Source organism: Argiope bruennichi, chromosome 8, assembly GCF_947563725.1.
Source record: "Argiope bruennichi chromosome 8, qqArgBrue1.1, whole genome shotgun sequence".
Lineage (NCBI taxonomy): Eukaryota > Metazoa > Arthropoda > Arachnida > Araneae > Araneidae > Argiope > Argiope bruennichi.
Genome location: NC_079158.1, coordinates 14,358,697 through 14,376,987, shown reverse-complemented (window position 1 = coordinate 14,376,987; position 18,291 = coordinate 14,358,697). Strand labels below are relative to the sequence as shown.

Here is an 18,291-nt window from a genome sequence, read left to right as displayed (position 1 = left end):
TACTAAAATATATCATTTGAAATTTTCAAAATGAATAATGATTAATTATTTTAATCCTCAAACATATTGCATCATAATTACGATAGATACTTTTTCACTTTTCTTTCCAAGAAAGAAAAATGATAATCAATATTTCAGTTGAAAATAATGTAACATTATTTTCCTTTTATAAAAACATAATAGAAAAAAAAGAAAATTATAGAAATGAATTTATCAGAAATGGCAATAAAAATAAAGCAAATATGAAACTGTTTTCATTATATACAAACATCGAGAAAGTGTTGACATAAATTTTGTTTGAAGCAGTTTTAAAATTTGCATAGGAAGTTTTTATAATAGCAGAATATATAGATTGGATCTACTGATTAGAAGATATAACTCAAATTTGATGTTCATTACATTAATGAAAGTTATCATTTAAAATATAAAATTGGAAGTAAAAAATTATCATTCATAAAGGAATCCATGATGTTTAAATTAATATTTTCAACAATTTATTAGATTAATTTTTGTTTAGAAAAATTAACCTAAAATAAAGTTATATTTTCTCATATGTGGCAAAAAATGTATATATGTATCTTGTATTAAATATACATGAATAAGAAGTATAGCTTTTAAAACAACTGTAACTACAATTCATATTAAAACACAGACATCTAATATAAATTTGAAACAAATATAGTAAAGCATTTTTAAAAATTAAATGTCAGCTTTAAAGGAATCCACCTCAAAAAAGGATTTGAGGTATTGTAATATATTGCTAAGAACTTATTCAAGTACATAGATATTATTATGTAACCTAAAAATGAGTTTTACTTTAACCATAATCTTACTTATATTAATCAAATTTATAGAAAATATATAATTAAAAATTAATACTAACATTTATTTTAACTACAATAATTATGTATGTTATAAAGGTGAATAAACCACTAATTCATTTACTTAGAGAAGTAATTCAAAATCTTCTACTAATGACAATCATAAGACTTAAAAAATTTAAAAAAATTTCTATAAATGTTTCCTATCATTACAATTCTTTTCAATTCCCATTGGTCAAAATCTTTTAACAAACTAGCTAAAAATTAGTTTCTGCTGGGAGAGAAATTAATTACAAAAAAAATCAGTTTGATTTTAAAAAAAGATATTCATCAAATGAATGAAATATTTATTTTGTCAACAAAATTATACTCCAAGCAAACCAAAAATAACAAAGCCTAAGAATTTCCGAGTACTGATAACTCATTACAAATGTCAAAGTAATGTCTCAAAATAAATTTGAAATGTTAGCGACAGGTTCTAAAGGCAAAATGTTTAAGAGAATGTCTGTAAAACACAAAATATTCTTTTAAAAAAGGAGTAATTAGTCAACAGAAATCAGATGTCAGGCAATCACAGAGGAAAACAAGGAAAAAGAATGAAACAAAACCTGTCTCTAAAGAGCCTCTTAATATGCCTTTAGAACCTTAAAGAAAAGAAACACAAAAAATAAACAAATGCTACACAAAGTTAATAACACCAAGCCACTAACATACCTTTGCCATTTTTCTAATTTTTTTTAACATGATTTATCTTCCTGTTGTAGATATCCGTTTCCATATCTCACAAACACATCTGAGATCTCAAAAACATTCTGGTCTTCTAAGAAACAATTTGTACAAAAAAGATTGAAATAATTTCAAATGAAAAAAAATATACTAGTAAACAAAAATAAATCAGGAAATACTTGAAATAAAACTGAACAAAATATACATCTACATTTGTAGGAAATTCTAAACAAAACATGAATCTAAAATCTACAATAACAATAAAATAAACATTTTAACCAAAAAAAAAAAAAAATTAACCATCAATACATTTTTAGCATGCATACAACCTAAATATTTTATTCAAAGATAAAACTTAGAAAATATCTAATATTTCACAATACTCAAAAAACCTTCATATCAGATAAATTACAAATCATAGTTAAAATAAGCTTCATAAAATTTTAATAATTATCAATTTAGCGACTAAAAGTCTTCATTATGCTCCTCCTGTTCTATACTTATACAATATAGTAGCCTATATAATCTTTAATGCAAATGTAGAAAGGTAACATATCGCGAAAGTGAAATGTTACATATAAACAGTGGAGGAAAAGTACTCTCTTTTATTCCATACTAAACATGGCATCCGTTATAAAGTGTGCCTTTGCCCCTTAAAGAAAGACAATTTAATATCTTTATCTTTGTGTAATATGATTACAGTATGGCAAACTAATAATGCTGTTACAATGATGGAAAAAGAAGACAGTATCATTTACTTCAAACAGTGAGACTCATGCAATATACTAATACATAATTATCCATAAAATTAACTATTATTTTTAATGCTTAATATCATGTCACAGGGATATCAAACAATAAAAATTCTGTTTAATAAATTTTACCACTAACATTATGTATCCAAATTCTAATTAATTTTTCTAAATCAAAAATTTTCAGCATGTAAGTTCAAATTTCCATTCATTTGTATGGATAAAATCAATTTACTACAGATTATGAAAATTAGTTTCTTTAAAGTTAAAAAGTAAATAAAAAAAATTTAATGCTTATAAAAGAAAAAAAAATCATTAATCTAATTCATGGCTTCATTATAAAAAATTGAAATAATACATATTTATAAATTAGCATTATTTCTAAAATTAATGCTTTTACACTTTCCAAATACTTTTTTTAGAATAAATCTATAGAAATGTATTTCTAATTATAAATTTATAACTGATCTTTTAAAAAAATGAATATTTTGATACATAAAAATATTTTGATAGTAAACTGAATTGACATATTTCAAATAAGATCAAATAATTATAAGTCATCTAACATAACTAAAATAATTAGAGCTTTTAACAAAATATATACAGCTACATTCTATAAGTGAATTAGAATAAAAAAGAGGGCATTTTAAAATTGTTTAAATTCAATCTGTAAGCTTAATCTTGATACTGCCAACTTTCATTACAAATTGTCACTAATTCTTAATTGCACTTTATTAATTATAAAAACACACAGAAAATCATTTAGGGTTTTGTTATTTTTAAGTATGAAATATAATTTCAGGAAATATATATAAAAGACACAAAATATTCTTATCTTAGATTATCAATCATATAAAATTCACATAAGAACAATAGCATTATATCAATATAGATAAATACCACATTTCTAAAAATGATAAAAGAATTTTCAAAGTTTAGCAACATTTATTCAAATACTTTTATCAAATATCTTTTATTTGATAAACTTAGCAATTAAAAAGCATAAAACATATATTTTAATATGAAAATCATTATTATTATAAAGCAAAGCCAAAATGCTTATCATTTTTATTCTCAGTAAATATTTAAATATTTGCATTTTGTAATTTGAAGCAATTCCTGATTATGTCATAAATTTAAAGAAATTCAATTCTTTCAAATGATAAAAATATTAATATAAATCAAACACAGTTTTATACAGAGAAATCATAAACAATCATAACCATTAAAGTATTATCTTTCTTAATATCCTGTCAGTCTTTAGAAATCTTAATACTTATAATGAAGGAAATTTTATTTCAATCCATAATAATGAAATATAAATAGTACAGCATCAAATAATATTGAGTGATCAGATACTAATCAATAAATTTTAAGAGTGGTGAATTTAACTTCCAGGCAAGAAAACATTTTACACACTGAAGTACTAAATTAATTATCACAATCAAAACTATTTTTAATTAATAATATTTTTTTAATTCGTTAGAAATTGAACAAACTTGTTAAGTTGAAATAGTCAAGAGAAAAATTCACTGCTGCTTACTTTAGAAATTTAAGACAATTTATAATAATTAAAAGCACGAAATAGAAATTTGACATAAGATAGCTAGACAAAGTAATCAATTCTAATCCGAAAAAAATCAGTAAAAAATTATTTTCGAATTATGTTATACTTCAAAACTTTTGATCATTTTAATAAACAAAAGAACGAAAATAAGATAGCAAATATTTAAAGAAGAAAAATTCAAGAGAAACCTTAGTAAAAGCATTTATTGACCTTAGAGAATACTAAATTTTATTAACATATAACTAAATTGCTATCATAACATTTGAAATAATAGTGAACGGTTCTGACACAAAGAAATCCTCATCGTAAACAAAGGGCATTGTGTCACACTACACCAGAAGAAGGGAAATTAAATGCGCAGTTATTTAAGAAACGCAGCAAATTAGGAATTGATATTAAATAAAAATCTTACAGATACCGTGAAGGAAAGAAAATTCATATGAAAAACAAAAAACACCTCTAGTTTGGCTCGAGCAGTTAAATTCATATTTTCATTGTGTATGTACTCCACATTTTCTCCCGATCTCAACAACATCAACAAATCGTGAACAGCTGTCTCCCTTTGGCTAATACTCGATGCTGGTTGGTTACCAGATCACCCCATTCAACCAATGTCAATGCCTTCTTTCGAAGGGTCTTCGAGTGGTGCTTTGGCTTCATAACACAAGATGGCGCTAAATTATTTTCTTTTTTAGTTTTAAAATCGAAACTATTAAAAAAGAAATTCCCCTACATAAAAAATATTTTTAATGTCCAGTTTTCATCAAAAATGTTGGTTCGCATTCTTATAATAAACTAATTTAAAGTTGTTTTTTTTCGTATTCTGCATGCTTTAATTACAATAATTCAAATTCAAAAATTAATTAAAGCGAAATATCAATATTTCTTCCAGCATACTAGGCAAAAGAGTCTGTTAAGAAATGTATTTTTTTTAAATGATTACAAAAGTATCATTAAAAAAATAACTGAGAATCAAATTAACTGAAACCATTTTGATTGATCTGTCGAGCAAATGCAATTATTTTCATTTCAGGCTCTGTGTTTTATTGGAGGGGGGGGGGGAGAGACTCTTTCAGCTCAATGATAAAAAACAGAATAATATATAAAATTTTCTTTCCGGTCATTCTAAAAACTGCGGATGTCTTCGCTAAAATATTCTTATATCGTTGATAAAAAATTTTTCACCTTTAGGAAAAGCATTTGAATTTCATTTGATATTTCTAGTCATTTTTGACAGCCAATTGGCTCCTTTGGAATTTTCGTTGTATTTTATCTCTTTCAAATATCTTATACATACTTTTGATGTTCAGGATTCCCTCAAAAAAAGTATATGTAAGCACAAAATTGCAATAGACATAGGATCATATTATTTTTAAAGTCCTTATGTATTCTTTTTATTGTGTTAATAAACCTTTCCAATCTTACGAATTCCAAGACATCATAATGTTATTGAAAATGTCGAATGTCTGTCTGGTAATCACACATTTTTTTTTTCTTCGGTGTCTTTTGGGGCACTACAATTTTACTTTTTTATTCCTTATTTAATACAACGCAGATAATAGAATATATTTCGCAATTGACAGAATCTGGCGTTAGCTTTCAAAAGTAGAAGAAAATAATATGATTGAATATTTGATGAAAGAATGGAAACATCTTGCGTTTTATTCCAACAATAAAATATATTGAAAAAAATAGGGGGGTTAAAGGAATGCTAAAATTCAGGAAAAATTTGCAAGACATATAAATGTCTTTCATTAAAATGACAATATTTTTAGTTTGTAAAATGTTGCAAAAGCTAGTTTTATGCAATGATATTTTCTGGAGTTATAGTTTGAAAAACATCGAAACTTTCCAAATTCTTAGTTAATTAAAAAAAAATCGCTTTGAGATGCGATTTCCCATCTTCCAACATATATTTGTTCTAAATTTAGTAATTCTAAGACGAAAGGTCCAATGTGTTAAGCGTCAACGCACAAGCATTTTCTCTCTCTCTCTCTCTCTCTCTCTGTCTTTTCTTTTTTTACTTTTTTGTATATAAAGTATAGATAAAATATTGTAATCATCAAAAAATTCAAGCTAGAGATTTTGAAGAATATCCACATTTTCGACCTCACTGAGTTCGAAAAACACATATTTAACATTATGTCTTACTATCTGTGACAAAGATAAATCAAAAGCGCTTAAGCTACACGGATAAAATTTGGTATATGGTCTTTATATCAAATTTTAATCTAAATCCCCTAGGATGGAGTCTGTCTGCCCAGCTATTAGAATATAACTTAACATGATAGCTACAAACCGAAAAGAGTTAGATAGATAAAATTCGGTGCACAGAATTACATCTATAGTCTAGACACGAATTTTAAATTTCAAGTCAAATCCAGCAAAAGGACTGACCTTCTGTCGGTCTGTATTTTCAGAAGCCAGAAGCATGTAAACGTGATTTTGCGACTACAATTGTAGCTCTGAGTAAAATTTTTGTTTCAATGGATTGATAAAACTGCAATTGGATTATTCGATACTATTTGCAGCAGAAATAATCGCCTGGATCACGCGATCAATTCAGTAAAAATGTTAAATTTGCGCCAAATGTTAATATTTTGAAAGTTTTGTGCGCAATGCCATATAAGACGTTCTTTGGGATAACAACCTTACTAGAGAGTATGTGATAAAGTTTTAGGGAAACCACTCCCGTTGTTAGTGAAAATATTAAATAACACAAAATGCCGAAACAAATGCAGAGAAAGTAGGGCATTTCATACTCCAGACATTTAGACTGATGGATCGAACAACAATCAATGATGACCCGTTCATAATTTGAACAATTATTTTCTTTGAGATAAAAAGAAAGTAAATGAAATTCAGTCTAACATATATTTGAAAAAAGGTGGTCATATTGTTTGAGAAACATTTTGTTTTAAACTAGCAACCTTTGCCAACTTGCTGGTTCGCCACAATTAATGATCACTAAAACTTTCAAATTAAATATTCTATGTAACTTCTTCCGTAAAATATTTTTGAGCTTCAAGTTTCAATAGTTATATAATTTACGATATTACGGAAGTCTTATGCATTCTATTCATTTTGCTATTTATCTCTCTAAACTTTCTGTCAGCTCCTGTAAAACTTTAAGATAACCGATTGCGTTCGATGCAAAATTGTTTTAAAATTTGGATTACTTAACGACCTTTAATTATTTTTAGATGCATTATCAACAACGAAAATGATAAAAATGTTTTTTATAAATAGAAAAACATTCGAATTTTGTAGCAAATTTCAATGAACTTTGACCAACGCGATTAACACTCTACCCCAAATGGTAATGCCTCAGATAATAAATTTTAATGAGTTATAATTTTCTTTACACAAAAATTATAGGGGATAATGATCTATGAAATGACCCAGAAAAACTTTGAAGAGCAAGTAAATAAGGGGAGAAAATGGTAGTAAATATGCTTTTGCTTTTGATAGAGAATGTCTTTTTGAATCATTCATTTGTTCAGTTTCAATTGATGTCAATCCACTTTACTCCCAATTCTCAACTATAAACTGTTTAAAACCGTTAATATAATTTTATTATCCTAATTTAATAAAAACACAGTTATAAATGATCCTGGCTGCATTGACTTTAATTCTTCAAAATGTTGTTTCGGAATTCTACAATATGCCATTAAAGTATTCACTTGTATTTTGCGTTTTTTCATGCGGGTTCGTACATAGTAATGTTGAGCGGACAATTTCTTAAGAAAAGGTCTTATTATGTCTATTATATGCTGTGGGGATCCTGCCACCTATCCTTTTAAGCCTTTGCAAAACCCCTTTCGAGCATTGACAATTTTACATGAAGAAACACTATAATAATAAGCACTTAGTACATCATGTAAATTGCTTTTGTTAATACGAATTATAATTCTATAGTCTTGAAATTTAGATTAACGGACGGTTTAATTTTTCTTTTCCACTTAACTGTTTTGTACATTTTTTTTCTTTCTAAATGTGACTTTTGTTATAAATACAGAAAAAAAAAAGTCAAAAATGCTTTCACCAAAAAGGTTGAAAATCGATATTTTCAGTATATTAGTATGCATTTAAAGCAGAAGCGATTAAATTTCAATTAATATAGAGACTTTTTTTTCCTCTGCAACCAGGCATACCTTTTAAACACAAGTGTACAGAAAACAGAATCGATCTGTACTAAAATTTTACGAAAACAGCAATATCTCAAAGAATTATTCAATAAAACTTCCCTCAGTTCCTCATAAAATTCAGTATTTAGTTTTATTTTCGAAAGTATTTAAATGTCAAAAATAATATATTTAAATTTATTTCTAAAAATTGTACAGTAACAATAAATGTACGTCTAAAAAATTATGATGTCCAAATTTTATACAGTCCTTTGGTCTTAAGAAATCATATTCGGTGAAATATTTTTAATACTCCAACTTTTAAATAAAATAAATAAAAAAACGTTTTTATCTTTTGTGAAATTTCTGGAACTGATTGGCGTGTTTTCTATATAAATGATCAAATGAGTGGTATAAAATAATACGTTTCCATAAAATAGTTAATACTCAGATTTTCAGAAAGCAGTCAGTTTCAATCAAAATACATTAAACCCTTCTTTTTCTTTAAAACATTAATGTTTCAAGAATATTTTATTAAATATGATTCATAGGATAAAAGACTGATATAGGAATATAAAACTAGTAAGTCATCGGAACATTTATTGATTAAAACAACATAACATATAATTATGGATATACATGTTAGATGTATATGCCTAATATTAACTGTTTAAAAATTAGAAGTTCGAATATATATATATATATATATATATATATATATATATATATATAATTGTATATATATAGTTTGCCTTAAATATTAGAGAATTCTGTATATATATATTATTAAAAATGTATATATTTTAAAATTTTATAGAATCGTTTTCTTGCACTAATTCTTCTAAAAATATCATGATACATGCTTATTTCATTTCTTACAGACATGTGCTGAAAATTACACATTTCTAAGTTTAGTTTTCAGTAAGAGTTAATTTAATGTTATAATATGAGCTTTTGTCAATATTACGGCAACACATTGATAAAAATTAACTTTCCCCATAACTCGAGTAACCTACTCCTGTAGATTAAATTTTATTTATATTTTTGGGTGAAATATATATATATATATATATATATATATATATATATATATATATATATATATATATATATATATATATATATATATTGAATTTCAAGATGATGTAAAAATCATTCTTACACAACAATATTTTCGGAAGATAATGCGAAAAAAAATCAATTTAATTTGTATTTAATTAATTAAAATAATAATTAAAACTGTAGAAATATCATGTACGTTCCCACCATATGTATATATATATACCAAATTTGGCAGCTGTAAATGAAATGGTCTGTCATGTATAGTGCCAACTCACGCACACATAAACCCTTCCACATAAACACGCAAGCACGCGCGCACACACGAAACACACATTCATCTTTATTATGAGATAATGATGCACCCTCCCTAAGATACTTAAGACTTTTAATTAAGGAAATAAAAATTTTGAATGTTTTTACTATTTACGTTTATTTGGATCCAAATTCGTAATATTTAAATAAATAATAATGATGTTGAGAATGCTTATAATAATTATTCTTATTATTTTATTTTAATAGTAGTCTCTTCTGGAATACAGCTGCTTCGTCGTTGATAATAATTATATTTAATCTCAGTTAAGTTGTTAGATTTGACTTCATACCCATGATACCAAGCAATTTCCAGACATTAAAATACGATATTTTAATTGTTTTATGTCTGCTACGCTCATTGCATACATGAAACTTTCTAACAGAGATTAGTCCCATGATATTATGGAATTATTAAATATGAAAATGTATATCTATTTATTTTTAAAACTTCGATATAGCTTAATTTCATTTTTTAACCATCAAAAACTACGCAGAAAATTAGTAAATTTCATTTTCTTTAAATACAGAAGAAAATAACATGATCAGATCGTTGATGAAACTATGAAAATGGACTTCAGGACAAAAATATAATTAATTGTTATATATATACTTAAAAAAATGCCAAATGCCAAAAAATGCTAAAATTCAGCAAAAATTCCTACGACTAGTAAATTGGTATCAATAGAAAGAAAAAAATTTAAATTTTAAAACAGATATAAAATTTTTGATATATTTTAGTAAGTTATAGCGGGAAAATGCCAAAATGTAGCTTAATTCTTATTTAAAATCCTAATTAAAACATCCAAAAAAATCGATCCAAGTTGCACATCCCCTCGTCCAGAATATACATGAGCCAAATTCAGTAGAGAGTGAGACGGTTAGGCCAGTAGAACGCCAACACACACACACACACACACACACACACACACACACACACACACACACACACACACACACACACACACACACACACACACACACACACACACACACACACACACACACACACACACACACACACACACACACACACACACACATTCTTCTCTTTTATTAGTATAGATTTAGATTTTATCATTTTTATTCAGGCTAGGAAATAAAATATTCTGTGTGTATTTTATAGCAAAATCCTATTAGCATGAAATAACCAGTACCATTGTTGCGATATTCACACGATACTGAGCGGCATTCAGACTATTCATTCGAACAACGTCTTGGAGATGCCGCACATAATCTTGTGCTAATAAAGAACACTTTAGTTTTGCGGCAAAGCTAAAATAGAAATGTAAACATGCTTTTCATTTCTGTTGAATTCCCAGTAACTGAACCTGAAAAATAATCTTTTGGTTTTTGAATTTTAGAAACACATCTGCATAACTTACCGCTAAATCATTCCATACCAATGATCTAAACGTGTAAAATGAATTATCAATCAAATAGCAATCGGACCTTTGGAAAGACAAAAGTTGTACTTCTGGATTATCGCCAGGGACTGTGATTGTATTCAATGGAATGCCATTCTGGGAAGCCTTGTAAAATTCGTGCGACTTGAAATAGTGCTTTTTCTGTAATGAAAAAAAAAAATTTAAGTTTTAAAAGCAAAACAGTTATAATTATATATAGACAAAATAATGGAACGTCATCGTTTTTGAACAATGAGGAATTGAAAGCATTTAGTTAAAAGATAAAGAATCAATTCATGAACAACAATTTGGCAGAATTTTTTATCTTGAAACAACAGAGAAAAATATAATCTTGCGTTTTCCCAAAATCAATTATAGCATTTTAAGGAGCCTATAATTAGTTTATAAAAATACATTTACCAACAGCATAAAATACCTTGATTTTCGGATTTAGCAGTCAATCCCAACAAGATTTATACTAACTCTATAAATAAAGAAAAGCGTCTATTCGACTAAGCTACGGCGGTCGCCTGTTTATTACTGAGAAATTTCATTAAATGTGATTGATTGAATACCTGATCCGCGTGCTTTGCAAGTTTCAGAAACATCATTTAGGGGATTGAGGGGAATGGAGGAAGAACATTCAAAGGATGCCCGGATATATATTTGCTTAAAATCCTTAAGCGATGCAATGTCCTTTTTTGCACATCAACCCCTTAAGAATATAGGCAACCATTAAAGTTTTCGAAGGGGTAGATTTTTTTTTTCTTTTGAAACAGAAACTTGGGCATTCCAGTATTCTGAAGTGTCTGAACAAACATTTTCTTAGGAAGGAAAGTGCTCAAAGGAATCCATCTATTTCAGTTATTAACATGCAAGATTATATATACGCCAAAGTCTAATTGATTTAAACGTGGGAGATGAATTTGTTTGAATGAATACATAGTTTCACACAATTTTACAGCAATTAAAAAAAACTGAAAAATCGTCCAGAAGAGGAGGTTCGTCGCGTTTCGAAAAAGTCCTTTCAGTCACAGGAAAGAAGATAACAAGAAACAGACTTCAAACAGAAAGCTCATATGTCGTTTTAACCATTGTAAAATGGGTATTCGTTGTGACTTGCCTATGAAAATTATCTTATGAAAACTGCCCTTTTATTTTCTTAAGACTTAAAAAAATTACATTTTTAATTCCATTTCCGCATATTTTTTCTCTTAGTTTTTATAATCGGTAACAATGTTTTTAAATATTGTGGAGGAATGTAAATATTCATCCAAACATTTAATTGCGTACATCTTAACTCCGAATTAAAATTTTCACTGCCATTTTTGTTTTGTAATGTATACACTTTTTAATTTACAGTAAACTGATTCATTTGAATTCGTATTTTTCAGTCGTATCAAGAAACAGGATGAATTAAAAAGGAATGCGTTCCATATTAATTATTTAACAGTCTAAAAGGTCAATAATCTGGGTAAACATGCTAGCTGCAAAAGGCGACTAATTTTTAATAAACTCAATCGGGCATCTCATCCTTACAATATTAAAACTAAAACAAGCTTCATTCACCAAAGTTTCAATAATTATTGAACCTAGCTCCATTCGGTTATTGCTTTAAGAAATTTTGCTTCGCGATACTGTAGCATGGACTGCTTTCTGACATCTTAGCAAACCTATAGCCTTAACTCCTTTCAATAGAAGTCAATCTTCAATATCTATAGATCATAATACGACTTGATGCTAATATTCTAAATTATTGGATGAATTACAAGCTTCATTTTAAAAGTTCAACAAGAATTGAGAGACTAAAAAAGAATTGATCTACAAAGAGCTATATTCTATCTCATAGTCTTCAAATAAAAATTTGTTGAGTACCAAATTTTATCAATCGCACTATGATATGAGCTTTATTATAGCATCACGTGGACCGCGGTGGCCTGGTGGTAAGGTCTCGGCTCGTGAGCCGTAAGGTTTCGGGTTCGAGACCTGCTTGCACTGAAAAACCGTTGTGTAAGGGGGTCTGTTGCAAGTTAAATCCGTCAGGGCCAAACGTTCTTCTACTGGTGTGGCGTGGTATAGAGAGGAGGGTGCCAGTTCAGGTGTCGTCCTCGTCGTCTGACCGCGGTTCAAAATTACGAGGTCCGTCCCAAAATAGCCCTAGTGTTGCTTAAAAACAGGACGTTAATATAACTGAAACTAAACCAAAACTTATTATAGCTTTACACTTTTATATACGAAATTCACTTCATTTTCTGCAAGAGCTCCAAGCCATAATCTCTTAACATATTTAAGCAAAGTTACCTTTAGATTCTGTAATCATCTTTATACAAAGCTATTTTATCTTGAATATATCAGTTTCTCTTTCTACAGTCGGTATGTCCAAAAAAGTACAAATTACATAGAAGTAAAATTCGTTTTGTGTTGTAGGATACAGGATTGTGTATGGTTCAAGCTTCCCAAGAAGCACGATCTGTCTTTCATTCTATCCATATTTATACAAATGACAGGGAGTATTTCGGATTTGGGTAAAGAGGAATCTAGTAGCTCGAATGTCTTATTGTGCGTGATGCGAAAATGAGTTTGACATCATTTAATCGAGTGCATCAAATTTCATAATCTAAGAAAAGTTGCACTCATAATAAATACATGCTCGAATTTCCCCGCTCTGCTATGAAGCTACTAAAAGAAGGTCAAATTTAGAAAGAGATTTTGGTACTTATTAAATAAAAGTGAAGGATTGGCGATTCGTTGGCGATAATTTTGACATCTTTGTTATTTTTTCATCTTTAGCAACAATAATTTTGACACCTTTTAATATAAACAGAGGGTACTTGTAGGCTATAACGACAATCAAAAAGCGCCAAGAAAAAATTTTGCCATTTCAATCGTCCAACTTATTGATTTGATATTTCCTCTTGACTTTTGAAAAAAAATTGTACTTCAGTATATTTTTATGATTTGGCGAAATTTTTTATATGCGCTTTTTGGTAGCCGTTAAAACTGAATTGTACCAAACAGCGTAAATAGATGCTTGTTTTCTTCTCGTTAAGTTCGAAGCGCGCTCACAGGCTTGCAATACCAATTTGGGTTTGATGTTACATTTGGCAAGTTTTGGCTCTTTCACTGTTAATTAATAAGTACTAAGATTTTTTTATCTGTATCATTCACATTGAATTAAAATATCTTATATATACATTTTTAATAATTAAATGTTTGGAAATATTTTATCAACTAATTACTTTAATGACAAGGGTTAAAAGATTAACTACACTAACCACTTTAGGCTACCAGCTTGTTGCCCCAGGTTATAAATTGTTAAACAATGAATATTGTACGCATTCTTTAAAAATATTTTTTCACATTATTTTATGCGACAGAAAAAGCAAATTTAAATGAATTCAATGTGTTATTAATTATTATTGATGAAAATTAAAAAGTGCAAGTTCAAAGTAGAAAAAAATTTAAAAAGTTAAAAGAAATAAAAGTGGAACTGAAAATCTTATTTCAAAGTTAATGTCCAAACAAGGCATCTTTTTTAATCTTAATTTTGACACTGACAAATGCGGGCAATTTAACGTTATGATGATAGATTTGGATTTCACCATAACATCAAGATTATACTAGTTGCAGATGCTTGATACAGTTACAGATGTTTTGTTACAGAATATAGATGTTTTGTTAAAATTGGGTAATTAAGAACGAATAAAACGAAAACTGGAATTCCTGTTTTCTTTAAAAAAATCACTGGCAAAGTCTTGTTAACAAGATTCATATAAATTCTAATATTATGATCTTAAACTCACTTTCCATGCACTTCAAAACTTAATTCCGTGCAGTTTAAAGATTATCTTCTAAGCATGTTTTAAAATTTCTGTTAGCATATCCAATTATTCCATAATATGGCCTAAGTGAAGATTAGTGTGCACTAGTTGTTTGTCGCCAATATTGCAACCCATCGGATCCCTCTTATAGCACCCGTACTGCTGTTTTGTTTACTTTTTGCAATGGTTGAGTTGTACATAAATTACAATTACATTATGAAAAATGTTAAATTAAAAACATTAAAAAAAATATCGATTAAAGATTTTAAATTTGTTCTTTATTACTACGTTTATTTGGATCAAAATTCGTAATATTTAAATAAATAATAACGATGTTGAGAATACTTGTAATAATTATTCTTATTTTATTTTGGTACAAGTTTGGTTGTTCTTTATTATAAATAAATTTTTTTAAATGAAGAAAGTTAAGCTTAAAATTAAAAGTTATTTTCTTCTTCCTTTTTTTTTAATGTGAATACGAACAGAAAATATTTATTCTTTTGCAATTTTTAATTTTTAGTATGCGCTATAAAAAAATCGTCTGCATTCTTACTTTAAAAGACAGCTGCAATGGAATTCTTCGCAGTTCTCGTAATTCTTTTGGTGTTATAACGGTTGGTTCTCTCCATAATTTGTTCTGTCGGGAGTATTTCGAACCTCTAGAATGGATGAAGGGTGAGTTAAATATGCATATATATATTACGAGTTGATGAAGTTAGGAAAGGACGCTTGTTTGAAATTTTGTATTGAGAATGGTTTGATATCGAACCGGCAGAATGGATGAAGGGTGAGTGGAATATATTTTTTTACGAGTTGATTAAGTTGGGAAAAGTATATTTGTTTGAAATTTTGTATGGAGAATGTTCCGATTGCTTATTTCTTCGTTTTTTTCTTCTTTTCTTTTGGTTATGTGCTGTTTCTGTTATCCACACAGTCTTTATGTTCAAGGCGCTAGCGAAGCTACTAGGTTCCCGCTCCCGCTGCTAGCGAAGCCGTAGAATGATTTTTTTAAGTTAAAAAATTCTGCCCTGTGCCTTCTACACATTACTTATCAGTAATGTGTAGAATATGTACTTATCAGTAATGTGTGCCCTATTACTTATCAGTAATAGGGCAGAATTACTTATCAGTAATTCTGCACTATGCCTTCGCAGTATGAAAAAAACATTACTTATCAGTAAAAAGTCCTAATTAGATGGCGGGAAATGGTAACCGTAACTGTTCCGCGGAAATATTTATTTGTCTTTATTGGCGACTTGGCATTGTTGGCGCAGCTGAGTGCACACTAAAATTCACTTTTACCCATAATATAATGATGGTCAGATTGAAATTATCTTGCTGAATATGCTCAATCTTGTGACTCTCACATTTGCTACTATTGCACAAAAAGCGAATTAACCATTTCTAAGACCATGGGAAGTATGCTTACCACCATTCATAAATTTTTCAATAAGACATAATCCTAGATACATCAGTATCTTATATCACACAAAATGCTGTGTCTTGATTTATCATTTAGTCATTAATTAACCAAATTAATTAAATAAATGAATAAATTTATCACTTTTCTTAAGCCAATCTCAATCTTAAAAATATTTTAATATACCATAAATAGAAAAAAATGTCCTTTGAAAGGGTAAAATTATTATCCTTTCTCCAAGTTTGCATAAGTTTGTATTTTTTTCCCCAATTTTTCTTCAATATATTCTTTAATGAGCATCTTAACTTTTCTATAAATATAAAACTTAAATAACGATTTTTTTAAATTACATTTTAAGAGGTTTTAGGAAAAGCAAATGTAATGTATATTAATTGTTGGGAGCCTTTGTGGATGTAAATAAACAACCCATAAAGTATCTTGAATATAAAATTTCAAACCTGATTGTAAGCAGCTAAAAATAAACTTTAAAAAGAATAAAATAGGAAGCTGAATCTCAAATAGCGAGTTCAAAAAGGTTAAAATCATTCTTAAAACAATAATTTGATTTTTTTTAATGCAATCAACTTACCGATTTCCGAAATCGTAGCTTTGTGTTACAATATGCCATTATCTCTTTGATAGTTTAGATCTAATTAACTACTTTGTACCCGCAATGCAATGTTAAAATATGAATACTATCGAGTAACTTTCAATGAAAAATATTTAGACAATATTAATAAAAGATATGTTATAAATAATAGAAAAATTATGGGTGAAAATTCTCAGAATCGAACTACTACGCGTAAACTAAAAAAAAGTTATTTCATGCTCATTTCCAGATTCTTTCAGCTCAATATATAACCTACTATATGCGAAGTTGATTTTTAAAGAAAAGTGTAATGGCAAATAATAATTATAAATTTTTACAGCATATATTATAAGTTTTTAAAGAATTTTTGTAATTTTTAAATATTTTCCGTTAACTCATTGCAATAATATTTTTGGTTGTTAACTGTAAACTGATTTGTTGTGAAAAACGTGCTGGCGCGCGGATTGATTCTGGCGTTGCTGTGGTAACCAGTAAGACATCGGAGTCAGCAATTTACCAAATAAACAACTTGGAATTTAGCTAAGAAATAATGATGGAAATTATTCTTATTCTAATTTATATTGATTCTTTCAATTAAGTTATGGAATCTCAAAAGTAACTAATTCAACATGGCAGTAACGTCTCTTAACAAAGATATATATCAACATGCTTTCATCGATCTTGTTTGAAAATATAGAACTATGCTAGGAAATTCTATAAAACTATGTTGAATGAAGTTTTTGAGAATTTTATGGTTGTCAAAAGATGTTTTGAAATTACCACAGTTAATGTGAGGTGATTTCATTCAACTGAACTCGAAAGCAAGCAAACTATTAAAAAAAATGTGGCATGTTTTTACCTAATCACTTTGGCAACATTTTATGATTATTTTATTGAATTCTTTTTAACAACACATGCGGTGGTTTTTTGTAGCTATTTTAAATATATATAAAACAGCAAAAACGTAATTAAGTTTATATATCCTAAATATACTTATCATTGTAATCAATAACTATGTAAAAAAATTAGGAAGACATTAGATATTTTTAGAAAGATTAGGAATATTTCATTTTTACTGAAATTATTTTTATGGGCAACATTTTATAATTCATTTAACAAGAAAATACAGACATCATAATAATGATATTCGAAAATAAAATAGTACTCATTAATTAACAGTTCACGATTCAAGTGCGCTCATAGGATTGCAATACCAATTTGATTTGATGCTACATTTGGCGAGTTTTGGCCCTTTTATGTTAATTAAGTATTAATAAAATATCAATGACAAGAAAAATAGTTTTAACCATTTGAAACTCTGTAAAAAAATAGAATGACAATAATAAGTATATTGAATAAAATATAAGCGGTATTAGTAATGGATATTCTTTTTATTAGCTTGTATGATTTTCAGCTATTCTTTTTGGCAATGAATCAGACAAAGATTGGATTTCTGTTTATCAAAAATTATTCTATGATTTTTCCAACACTTCTCAAAGCTCATTGATAGATACAAATTCTTTTCCACCAGCGTATGCTCGAGGAACAAGCATTTCTCAGATGTTTACTACCATGTTAAGATCAAAACTTTTATCTGGCCATGGTTATATCTGTATATTATTTGCAATGAATCGTCTTTTAACTCCATTGGCTGTGTGAACGGAGGCTCTGTCTGGTAAAAACAGTCGCTTTTC

General features: G+C 27.9%; 1 protein-coding gene across 2 annotated transcripts in view; it reads right to left on the bottom strand.

Annotated features, from left to right (window-relative positions):
* The window catches only part of LOC129980917 (F-box/LRR-repeat protein 20-like), a 46,841-nt gene extending 42,376 nt beyond the window's left edge, over window positions 1-4,465 (bottom strand). The window contains exons 1-2 of one of the 2 annotated variants that reach the window (XM_056091404.1): window positions 4,324-4,457; window positions 1,536-1,641 (exon numbers count right to left, since the gene is read on the bottom strand). In XM_056091404.1, the coding sequence (XP_055947379.1) occupies window positions 1,536-1,565 (30 nt within the window). In that variant the 5' untranslated portion in view covers window positions 1,566-1,641; window positions 4,324-4,457. Of the gene's footprint in view, window positions 1-1,535; window positions 1,642-4,323 lie in introns of both variants that reach the window. The other variant, XM_056091403.1, reaches the window with a different exon arrangement.
* Between the last annotated feature and the right edge of the window lie 13,826 nt (window positions 4,466-18,291).